Source organism: Vulpes lagopus, chromosome 15 (genome assembly GCF_018345385.1).
Source record: "Vulpes lagopus strain Blue_001 chromosome 15, ASM1834538v1, whole genome shotgun sequence".
Lineage (NCBI taxonomy): Eukaryota > Metazoa > Chordata > Mammalia > Carnivora > Canidae > Vulpes > Vulpes lagopus.
The window spans coordinates 42,060,386-42,073,233 of record NC_054838.1 but is presented as its reverse complement, the minus strand read 5'-3'; the positions used below and the strand labels follow the sequence as shown (position 1 = coordinate 42,073,233).

The following is a 12,848-nucleotide window of genomic DNA, read 5'->3' as shown; positions in this document are numbered from 1 at the left end:
GGTCCTTTTAAGTTCTGGCTGTTACCCACCAGCGGGATGTGATCACAGCCGAGCCGCCTGGCCTCCAGGAACCTCCCTATTTTTATCTGGTAATTGAACCTCACTAATACCCACTTCATAAAGGATAATAAGGCTTTTGGATTCATCAACCACAATGTAGCACGCAAACATTAGGTGCTTTATTGTTGTAATTATTATAATTATTATGGGTTCTGAAATCAGCTTCATTTCTGTTGCCCGTCAACCAAACAACTGAGAGCCATGGGAGTTTCTTACTCTGATTTCTAGGCTGAATATTGGGAAATCCGGAAAGGTCTAGTCTGTGTGAATCTCAATAAGTATGAGAAAACTGGTGTATGGATTATCACACGCGATGCTAATCACAAGTAGGGTGAGCTTGGCTGTAGGTCATGGGCTCTGTCATTACTTCACATCTTTCACCATGCAGGGTGCATAAAGGTGAGACCTATAACTTTCCCTAGGATAGCTTACTCACATTTCATATATTGTATATTGGGCTGAGCCTCTAGCATTTTCTTTGAGGATCTGGAAACATGCAATGTGTTAACATTAGGCACACCTTAAATTCTCACTATCCAGCATGTTCTTCTTCTTCTTCTTTTTTTTTTTTTTCCTATCCAGCATGTTCTTTTGTGTTTGCACAGAACTTGACTGCTTTAGGGTTTTGAGATTTTTTTTTTCTGTAGCAATATCTACATTATTAATGTTGTTACCATAGGGTTTTTTCCAAAGTACCAAAAATAAGGTACCTCCATATTTAGAAGAAAGTCACCCAGAAAAAAAAATTTTTTCCCCATAAGCTGCAAAGCTCAGTCAAATTATATATTCACAGAAGGGCGGCTGGTTGGCTCAGTCAGTAGAGCATGTGACCCTTGATTTCAAGCTTGTGAGTTTGAGCCCTACATTGGGTGACGAAATTACTTAAAATAGTTTTAAAAAATGATGTCCACAGTATATTCACTGGGGTTTGGCCCCTCCCTTCTCTGTCCCACTTTCCTCAGTGGGCCAGTGGGCTGAGCTCCTACAGGAACCCTGTTCAATTCTTTTAAGCCAGCTGTGAGGGGAGGAGGGACATACAAATGTAATCCGCTGGTCACAGAGACAGCAATGGGACCACAGAATTTACTTAAAGTTTGAAGGCCCGAGCTTATCTAGACCTTTACCATTTAGGGATGCAAAACACTCAGTAAAACATCACCCAAAGTATCTTGGGCAGCTTTGTGGCTGAAAATACTTCTATGCCCAACCATTGGCAACATCCAAGAACTTGTTACATGCAACTTATTAGAGGGAGTAAGTAGACACCATCATTTTTCTCTTAGGCGGGGAGCTCAGGGGGACCTCAAACTCCTGACTGGGAACAAAGTTCAATCTTTACACTGGAACAGTGATGACAAATACAGGGCATGCACCTGACATTCACTTCCTGAACATCCAGTGTCTGCTTAACCTCTCCTGAAAATCACTGACTCACATCCCTGCAAATACTGAGTTTATTGGGCTTCCCAAATGTCCTGAGATGTGCATAGACCTACCTTGGAGGCTTGTTAAAAACAAAGATGTCTGAATTTCATGCTTGCAGATTCTGAGATTCCAATTTGTAGGTTTGGGTATTTTATTCCCCCTAACCCCCCAAACTTTCACTGAGAGATTTTTCTTGGTATTAAGTTTAGGAATTTGTGATTACGATTCGGTGATCTAGCAGAAGGTTCCTTTGACATGGGCAGCGAGTGGTGGAGGCAAGTATAGAGATTCTCCTTTTCCCTTAACATTCAAGAGACTCTTCCATAACAAGGTTTCATTTTAATAAGGTCCTCAGGTGATGCACATGCATCTCAGAGATTGAAAACCACCATCTATGATATGTGAAGACAAAAAAACCACTAGTTTCCTTAGGCTTTGGGGCAGTTTAGAGACAGAGAAAGACATCAGTATACCACCTAGAGATCTTGTTAAAATACAGACTTGGATTCAGTGGGTTTGGGGTGGGATCTGAGTTGCAACATTTCTAACATTTGCAGTGATGCGGATGCTATTGTTTCCTGGAGTACACTTTAAGTAACAAGAGTTTCAAGAGCTCAGGTTGGAGGGGGTTCCATAAACCCGGATCAAACCCTGGCTTCCTCACTTCATTAGCTGTGTGATGCTGGGCTAGTTACTTAACCTCTCTGGCCTGTTTTTAATCTGTAAAATGGGGGTTGGGGAAGGGAAGACTGGTACTGATCCCAGAATATTATGAGAATTGTCACAGTGCATAAGCAATCACAAGGTAAGCACTTATCACAGTCCTGAGCACATAGTCTTACTCTTAGCATTTACCAAGTTTTCACTTTAAAAGTTAGGCTTCTGGTCTTATGCAAAGCTGACAGAATGACTATTTCTAGCATGGTGACTGCCTGGCTCACTGCATTGCTTTGTCAAATTATAGCTTTGCTTCAGCTAGGTTTTTCCAGTAATGGGCTTGAGCTGAGCAGGATAAGGCATGGGGACTGAGGACCCTGATCCAAATTGTGGGTGCTCAGTGGGCTGCTCCCTACCCACGGGGGCTAGATATCAGGGGTCAGAATGGGACGTGGCTGTTTCTTCTTCACGGTGGTTGCTATTTTCAGATCATGTTTACAAAATATATATAATTTCAAGGCTTTAACGAGAGAGAGCCTTCCCTCTGTGGTTGATTTACAGAGCCATATTTACACTCTCATTACAAGTTAGCATTCTGGGCTCTAACTCGCTTGGGGTTCGCATGGCTTGCTCTTGGGACAGCTAGAGTTATAACACTGGTCAAACCTGCTGACCGTGTCATTCCGAGCTAGCAGACACAGCCTCCTTGCCACTTCATACCAAGGGTCTGACTGAATTTGGAGGTGGTTAGAGCAGAATCCTGTCTCTTTGAAATAAAATACCTCTTGCTGTGGATTGCCTGCTTTAAAAACTCTGAATGCTCTGGAACAATGAGGTAGGAAAGCCGTTTGAGAGTGTCTCTGGGACCGCCAATGACCAATACTCCAGCAGTCCTCAGTGGTCGAGGGGGTGATGACACTAAAAGATGTGTTCTGGAATTTCAGAGCAACACAGACCACAGTGCTCAAACAGCAGCAATATGTTCGGTCAATTACCTCTTGTCACCAGCATTCTCCTGTGCATCGGGTCGCATGGAAGCACCTCACTCTACTCTCTCTAGCCCTATTTTGCTCTTTGAATACTGCCTGCATCTTTGCCTTTGAATACTGCCTGCATCTTTGCCTTTGACCTGGGGAAGCAAGACTCCCTCTCTGTGATTAGACACCCCTGCGGCCAGAGGGCGTTGACTAGAGGCATGAATAGTCTTTCATTAATGACTGAGCCTTATGTTCTTTTTAAACCATTACTTACAACTTGGATGATTTTTTCCCTTTCTTTTAAATAACCTTACAATTAGCTGCATAGTTTTACAGATAGGAGTTAAAGACCAAATTATTGGTTGTTTCTTTTCTTGCTTTTATCCTGATACCCAAAGAGTAATCTTTGGCACCGATTTTGAGAATTCTCAGAGAGGATACAGGGACCTAGCAAAAATTCCTCTTATGTTAACAGATAATAGTGGCAAGAAATTAGAATCCCTCTCCTATTTTTTTTTTTTTTTTTAGGAGCTGAGGTCTGAATCCTGATAGCCAGGAGCAGATAGATACCACCTCACACATCAGAGGAGGAGTTCTGTGCTTCTGATTTCCTAGGGGAGCAACAGAAACCCTCTCCTTAGATTTCTGGGTGGGTGGTGAGGAGTTTGGCAGCCCTGGGTTCAGTACTGTTGTGCATGAGACCCCCAGAGTGCCCCTTCTGGATCATGCCCTGGGAGTTGCTGATGGAAGAACCACTGGGCCTTCTCAACTCAACAGAAACAGTAGGCTAGAGGGAAGAGACATGTATAGATGGAAGTGAGAAAAAATACTTTCTTTGTTCAGGAAAATGTGAGCCTCCAGGAACAAAGGAGACACTTGAACTGATAGGAGGCTCTATCACCTCGGAAGAAAGAGCACCTGTGGTGCATCCTAGTCCCCAAACTCAATCAGAGGGGTACCAGGGGCGCAGGAGACAAAGCAGAGTACCAGAGAGTATGCAATCTGTAGGCTAGGTTGGGCCTTTAGGGAGAAGAAAGCTGTCTTGAGTCCGTGTGAAAAGTATACAGCAGGTGGATCCTTAGTGCTGAAACTTGGTTAAACCAAATGAGATTAAAAAAAAAATAGAGGAAAATTGCTGTGCCGATAGGAGTCACACTCACTTAATGAACATACCTGCACTGAATACTTAGCTCATAGATTTCAGGCAATTAAAAAACATTCAAATGCACATAGAAGAGCAAGATTCCCTGTCTTTTTCCTTAATACAGTGACGATAATGATGATTATTATTTTAAAGATAACCCATCGTGGAAGCCCATAGCTTTGCCAGCAAAAGCAATGTCCTGCCATCGTTAAAAGTATGTTACAATTTGCGGCTCCGTACCCAGCATTTGACACGGAGTGGTGTTCTATTTCAACCCAATTTAATTATATGCTCCTTTTATATATCGTGGATGGCTCACACTAGCAGAATTGTTTTGCCTGGTGAAAAACTGGCCATGACTTGTCATAATGGGCTGGTTTATAGAACCACTGAAGTATAGTTACTGCCCATCATTCGGGAATTATGGCACCATAACAACCCTTTATTTACATATACTGCTGAGACAGTAAAAACAGCAAATAGATTTCTTAAATCGAGACGGTAGAAATTTCCCCCCAGGGCACTTGGCCCTCATTGTGGCAGTAACATATGCAAGTCTAAATAACTTTGGTGTCTGTATTTCGGCAGTGCATCATTTTGTGGACAGTTTATAACATTCTAATAATAAAATGGACTCTAAATTTGGAGTTGGGCTTCACGAACATTAGATGGTAATGCGCACAGCAGAATCTCTAAGTGATTTGTGGGGAAGGTTTAAATTTGCTAATCACACTACTGCTGAGAGACTCTGCAAAGGGGCTCAAGTATGATCAGTGGTTGGGCTGTCGGAAGGCAGCAGAGCCTTCAACTAGCCGAGTGCCTGACCTAGTTTACATTAGCACAGACATGGCATCTGGGGGAAGTCAGAGACTCTTTTATTTTCAGACTCCCAGGACTTAGGTAATCCTGGCTTTTCCCTCAAACAATAGAAACCTTCTATTCCCTTCCCCCGCTTTTTCTGGCTTCCCCTCTTCTTTCTTCTTCATGATATATGTCTGGGGAAAGAGTTTACTGGCATAAATCATCATGCCCTCATTGACTGTTTATCTGTCCTGAGATTTCATGTAAATTGCCCTCCCTTTATTCCTGACTTTTGACCCATTTATAGAATTGTCATTATCTTTATTTTTAATACATAAGAGCATGCTTCAAAGCATCTCTATTATATTTCCATTCCTGGAATGGTGGGTTCAACTCTCCCCTCCCTTTAGCTTCTAGTGAAGTTACATGTCTGTGTGACAAAGGATTGCATGGGGATATCATGATTGAGACTGCCACCAATCATTCTGCAGTGACACACAGGTGGCTCAAGAGAGCGGATACTTAAAAGGGGGTCCTATTTCCCCCGAAGGCCTGGAAGGGTGTGGGGTAAAAGGGGATGGGGCTGCCGTGATTGCATCTCTGGACTCCTGAAGTGCCCTGTGCCTGTGGGTTGCTGCAAAAGGATGGGTTAAGGGACACCTGGGTGGCTCAGTGGTTGAGTATCTGCCTTTGGCTCAGGGCGTAATCCTGGGGTCCTGGGATCAAGTCCCACATCAGGCTCCTCAAAAGGAGCCTGCTTCTCCCTCTGCCTATATTTCTGCCTCTCTCTCTCAGTGTTTCTCATGAATAGATAAATAAAAATCTTTAAAAAAAAAAAAAAGGATAGGTTAAATTGTAATTGTGAAGCTCCCGGACCCCCCTAAAGGGAGAAGGAAGCTCGGCCAGCACCTGGGGTGAATGAATACTCCTCTCAGGGCGAGCACCTGGGCTGATGAGGCCTGTAAAAGATCCAGCCCGTCTGCCTCCCACCCCGCCCCTGACCGGCAGGTGCCCGCGGTCACTCACCCCCGGAGGGCAGGCCCGAGCAGCTGCCCCCGTGCTGGCACGGGCTGCGCTCGCAGGCGTCGGGGTAGAGCACGCAGCCCAGCTTCAGCTCGGTCAGGCCCACCACCTCTGCGAAGCTGCTGCGCTTGTTCTGCAGAGGCAGCTCGTTGTTGTTCAGCACCACCGAGTCCAGGCAGCCCTGGAAGCCGCTCAGCACCTGCGTGACCCGCGTGTCGGTCAGGCTGCGGATGTTGTCGGCCTGCACCAGCGCCCCGAAGTAGATAGTACTTTCGGTGCTCAGGGTCTGGAAGTAGAGGGGCGCCCTGCGCCGCTCCACGTAGCTGTCGTCCAGGGACAGGCTCGTGAAATTGCGGTTGAGCTCCAGGAAGACAGAGTGCCAGCTCCCGTCGTTGACGGCGCGGCCCGAGATGCCCAAGATCCCCGGGCCGTTGCCACAGTCCAGCTGGAACCACAGCTTGCCGTCCACGATCTGTGTGGGGAAGGAGCACCGGAGCGCTTTTCAGTATGCATCTGGCAACATAGGCCTGGACACCCTCTTCCCACCCTGTCCACAGGGAGGCCCTAGGATGGACCCATCTGCAAGTCTGGTGTGGTTTGCTCGCTCCCCATGGCAGGGCATGCAAAGGCATGCCTGAGATTTCACAAATCTCGTAATTGGTAACATGTGCACAGCTGCCTGAATCCACAATTATATTTAAGAATGTTCCTATTCTCTGGATCTTTGCCCTTTGAAAGTTCACTGCCCTATCTTGTTTAGGGATCTCTTGATTCTCTGCACCCTTCTTAGTTATTATTACCACAGGAATGATTTCTGTGAACTTGATATTTATTCACAAATATTTACTGAACATCTACTATGTGCTAAGCAGTGTTCTAGGTGCTATGGAGACCACTGCGAGCAAAAAGAGTTATTATCTCTGACCTCATGGGGCTTATGTTTTAGCAGGGGAGATTGCCATAAATCAAAAAATAAACAGAAATACAAATATACCCACAAGTAAGTCCGTGTGACTGTGCTATAGGGGAGAGAAAGAAGCCAGGTAGAAATAAAAGATATCCTACTTCCCAGCTTCATATATATTTAAGATTCTAAACCCCTTCTATATTAACACTGGCATATCTTTAAAACGGTTCTTTAGGACTGCTGCTCACCACTCAGATTAAGATGATCTCACAAAGCCCTCAGGGCTTGGCCATTTGCTTAGAATGCAGCTATGTATCTTCAATGACATCTGACCTCCCAGAAGGATTTTTTGGTTAACTGTTCACACCTCATAGATGCTCCCAGCCCCTCTTCTAGGGTCACTACAACAGAGACCTGCCTGCTGCTTTGATTGCAGTGGCGCAGGGAGGGCATCCAAGTCTGTTCCAGGAGGCTACCTAACCCCACGGGGACATTAAACTCAGAAAGTGTGTATTGTTGAGTGATGGTGGCTGGCCAAGACCTGCTGGCTAGGGACTGGTCCCCCATGGAGACCTGGATTCAACTGTTGCTGAGGAGATGTGCTGGCCTGTGGTCCACCCTCATCTGTATTTCTCAGAAATGCAAGGTGGCTTGAGGATCCAGGGAATGATGCTGGACCCTTGTCCTACCAACAAACGGATCCTGGGCAGGACATGATTAACAGCCAGAGCCTATGAAATGGAAGGTACTTTTCTGGTCTCTTTGTGTGACCCAGCAAAGGAATCTTGGGGAGGCCAACATTTGCATGACGCAAGGGCAGCAGGCCTTCCTTTAAGATCTGCTGACATCAAGAGTGCTGTGCCAGAATCTGGGCAGAGAACACAAACTTGTGGAGAGAGGGAAAGGACCACAGATGTTCCAGATCTCTAAGAGCTAACGAGGTATGTCAGACAAATTCATAGAAACAGACAGACCCACTCTTTCCAAAACGTGTTTGATTTTGGACAGCCTGATAGGGATTTTCACAATATCACTCATTCTCATGAATGGGAATATTTCTCTACCTCTGCCTCCGTATGTTGCACAGACAACTGATTCTTAGGGACTCCCATTTCTGCCTCTGTGGATTCTCTAGCACCTTCTCTTCCTGCATACAAAGTTTATGCCATGAAAGCACGTGTATAAGGAAGGCAGGGGGCTGTGTGAACAAGGCAGAGCCCTGGGGACATACAAATGAAGACTCTAACACAGGCCTTGTCACGCCACACCCAGGTGACCTGAAGAGAACTGGTTAGCCTCTCTGGGCTTGGGATCCCTGATGCGGTGAGCAGAGATAACTGCTGTGGCTTATTTCACAAGGAGCCTGTGTCCGTTGCAGAATGGCTAGCTACCTCGTACATAGTACATGCATACTCCACTCTGAAATGCAAGTGTATAAATGTAAAAAGACTGGAGGCAAATATTTATGTTGTTTTCAGAGAGCTTTCATATGGAATCTATGCTGTTGCCTCAGTCATTTTTTTGGTTCAACCAAATGGACTGAATGGATATCACAAATCATACCAGTATATTTGCTCAGGAACAACTCCTGGGTAATATCCATATTTTTATTTCAATATAAGCAATAAAATGATCGAATGTGACTTTGGGGAGTTCCTTCCTCCGGCACAGTCCATCTGCTGTTATGCTCCGTGGCTACAGAGTGGTGTCCCCAGACTATCAAGGAAGATCTGGTGGCAAGGGTGCAATTCATCTGAGGTTTTATAAAATGATGTATTCAATTAATATATTACTCGGTCCATTCCCCTCTCCAACCCCACTCCCTACCTCTGGGGATAACAACCAAGTCACAAAATCATCTGGGAGAACTGATGTAGCTCTAATGTACCCACTGACATCGCAGTTCTGTAACTAAGAAACATAAATTTATACCGGAATGACACTGAGTAGAGGTAAGTTTGCTTTTCTGTTGAGAAAAGTTAACAGCAGCAACCTGCTGAATAAAGAGGAAGCCTGGTGTCTAGACCATCCTTAGCCTTTGGAAAACAAAAGTGATTTGTATCCTCAAAATTCTAGGAGTTTGGAATTCTAAGTCTTGGTTAGATGACACACCAGAGTGCTGATGTAAAAGGCAACTTTGCAAAAGTTAATCTTTTCCTATCTTGCATGCATATGATGCTGGGGAGACCAGAGAACACTTTGATGTCTGAGTCTGTTCACAATGGAAACTCGTGCTCTGACCATATTTATTTTTTCTCTGTCTCTGAATAGGGTTGACTCAGTTTGAAAGGATTTCTCTTTTAAGGGGACAAAGCTTTCTCAAGTCAGAGGGCAAGCTATATTAATTGAAATTGTACTGTGCATGAAACTGTAAAAAATTAAAAAAAAAAAGTCCATAGCAAAGACCGAAAATGGTATTCTGGGTTGGGGGAGGCAGGTAGGCAATTTGTTCAATGAAATGCATAATTCACAGAGCATGGCTCCTATGTTACAAGATATTTAGGTTTTGTCTGAAATCAGTGATGAACTTTAACCTGGATCTTGAGTGGCTTGGGGCTCAGAAGACAAGATATCAGAGCTACAAGAATTCATCTTGTAGGAAAGTAGGATTTTGAGTGAAAAAGTATAAATGATGGCACAAAGTCTTACTGCTTCAGATCCTTGGTGCGTGGTGCTAGCAAATGCACTAAAGCCCCAAAACTTGTAAGAAAGTTATTAAATATTCTTTGTAAAGGGAACTTTTTCAAAACCTGTGTTCAAGGCTGCCATCAATAGTTATCTGGCTCAAAAAATATACCTTAGGGGCGCCTGGGTGGCTAATTTGGTTAAGCACCTGCCTTCAGCTTAGATCATGATCCCACGGTCTTGGGATGGAGCCCCGTGTTGGGCTCCCTGCTCAGCAAGGTGTAGGCTTCTCCCCCTCCCTTTGCCCTTCCCCTTGCTCGTGCGCTCTCTCAAATAAATAAATAAATGAAATCATTAAAAAAATGCCTTAAATGAATACATTATCATCCCAGTTCTCCAAACCTCTTCTTTTGATAAACACTTGTAGTACTCCTGACTCCTTGCTTCTTTCAGAGGGCCAGGTCCACTGCTGACTAGTTATGTTTGGGCAAGCCCACAGATTCTCTCTGAACTTGTTCCTCACAGGCAAAAAAGGCGGAACTCATATCTAGGCACAGGAGAGTGAGAGTAAAAATATATGCATATATTTTGTAAAGTACTTTGTAAACTTTTAGGTATTTTATTATCATCATATTGCAAATATTATAAGTTAACTCACTTCTCAGGGATACTCTTACACAGATCCTTGAATCTCAGGAGAGCTTCCTTCTTACTTTTCTATGTTGGAAAGATCCGGCCACTCTAAGTGGGCTGTTTTAAAAGCTAAATGAGCTTTCCCTGACCATCTTCTTTTTTATTCCTGGGGTTTTAAGTTAGCCGTGTCTGAGAATCATCAAAACGAAGCCATGTGTCATCTATAACTTCCCCACAAAATGAAATAATGACATTTCTAGATTAACAAGCTGGGACTTCTTGTACTTTCGCTAGGATATTGGGCCCAAAAGACCGATACAGGGAAAAAGTCATAAATCTCTCTCAGTGCTATGACAGGTTTCTTTCACAGGTTTGAGAAGAGCCACAGAAGCCATTCCACCCTTTTTATTCTTGTGTTGGCTTCCAAAAAATTCAGAGTCATGGTTTGTGTTCAACTGACACAGCAACCCTTGGTCTAGATTTTTTAAGGATGATATTTGCTTTTCCCACTGCCTTGGTTGGGTCTCAACCTTTTATTTTCATCTTAGGGATGCTCTGATCTTATTGCACTTCGGTGTTTATGGTAAGCCTGGAATCTCTTCTGGAAGAAGATGGGGTACCAATGGTCGATAGAGGAATGAGCACCTCCATTGTTGCTAAGAAGCAGTGGGGCTCCGTGTCCACAAGTATTTTCATTTCTTGAGGTCCCATGCAATTCTGCAACTGTCTTTGAGGGCTGCCCTTTACCCCTATAGATCATCTCAAGGACTTTTTAGAGAATGTACTCTAACTGGGAAAATATAAACAACCAAGAGGTGCAATTTAAACAAAGCATTTCAGTGTAGTCGTTGATAGTCGTTGAACCTGAGTACAAGGCACATACTGTACCTAAAGCCAATGAAATTAAATCTTGCATGAGGCTGGAAATGTTAAGTAAACAGATTCAAATCCCCTAAGTGGATATTCCTGGCGACTGTAGAAGAATATCTTCAGTAGTTCAGTACAGCTGTGTCCTGCTTTAGGCAAACTCAACATATGAAAAGCAAACTCAGCCCACAGACAGATTGGGGGTGATTATTCACATCACAAAGGGATTAATGGAAGGGTTCCTTCAAACAGCAACCAACCATAGTTTATTAGAATTCCATTTACAGAGATTCAATTTACACAACTTTCAGAAACACGTTTGTTTCGTGAAATACAATATACCTTAGGAGCTAGAGCTGCCTAAAAGCTTTAATTATTCCTCTTTTCCATCCCCAGGGACTTGCACATTTTAGACCTTTGCCAACGAAGTGTCAGATGACAAACTCCATTTTAGGATCTGGCCATTCAGGTCCAGTGGTTTTGTTCGCTCTCAAATGTAATACTATAGAAGAGATCTGCTAAGTGGTTGCCTCATAAGGAAGTTCTGCAACCAGCAGTCCTGTTGGAGCTTGAAGGAGAAGCGGAAAATGGGTAACACTTATGCCAAGCCCCTAGCAGCTACTAATCCTGAAGGGGCCTAGCACTTCCCCAGCAGTTACACAAAACCCCATCTCTCAGGGCGATTTAGGAAAGGATCTGCCAACCCAGGGCTGGTCGCCTCAGGGGCCAGGAGGTTATAAAGACAGGACTTTGGTCTTTGCATTTTTCTTCCTCCACCATGCATCTCTGATTTGAACTCACTGTTTGCTAAAAGTGTGCATCCCTTGCTTCTCTGGTTTTCTTTTAAAAATGCTGCTTTCCTTCCCAGAGCTGAAATTATTCTCAGAATTGAATGAGGCCAAGTAGTGGGAGAGTCCCCATGAGAAGTTTAAACTCCAACTCCCCACTTATTTCCTCTGGCCACCATGGAGCACCTGGCGGTACCAGAAGCAGGTAAGTAAAAGTCTATATGAAAGCGGAAGCCACAGGCATTTAATATCCTACACAATTTTCTCTCTCCAGGATTAAAGCCTGGGTCACCTAATCAACTTGGATGTGACCTATCAAACAATCAAAGGACAAAAGTTATAAAGGCTCACCATGATCCCAATTAAGCCCAGTGATAGAACCCTAGGAAGGAGAAAATTGCCAGCCATTTCCATTTGTATGGGCACTTCCTACTGATCAGACTGCATCTGCCTCTGAACACACTTCCAATGGGCTGGGACAGTAACCTCGTGAGAATAGCGTCAGATTAAATATCTCTCTCCTTCTCCCTTCTCCTCCTGGACTGGAAGGCGTCCTTGGGTCGACAGATGCCCAGAATGTGGCTTTTGATGAAATGTAGCAGCAAGATGGAAGGCTGGGGGAGATCACACAGAGTAGCAGCATGGAGTGAGAGAGACTGGAGTGAGAGAGATTGGAAGGCAGGTCTGGGCCTTGGCGCTCATTAGCTGGACAACCTTGCATAACTACCTTAACCTCTCTGAATCTCTGTTCTCTCCTTGATCAGATAGGGATGATAGTTTATAATACATTTATTATAGTAACTTTGTAATTAAAAAATAAATGAGGTGCATAAAGCGGTTAGTGTTGTTGTTGGTTTCATGAAGGCATCCAAAGCCCTGAGCTGCATACAAATGCCAGACTTGCTTGCTGTCAAGGAAGTCTGGCTGCTTTGGAGCGTTCC

The 12,848-nt window shown here is 44.2% G+C and overlaps 1 protein-coding gene across 1 annotated transcript in view; it reads right to left on the bottom strand.

The window, feature by feature from the left end:
- FAT3 (FAT atypical cadherin 3) overlaps positions 1 to 12,848 on the bottom strand; it is a 650,121-nt gene that overhangs the window by 22,914 nt on the left and 614,359 nt on the right. Inside the window, 1 exon segment of the mRNA XM_041730335.1 lies at positions 6,091 to 6,559. Within this exon segment, the coding sequence (XP_041586269.1) occupies positions 6,091 to 6,559 (469 nt within the window).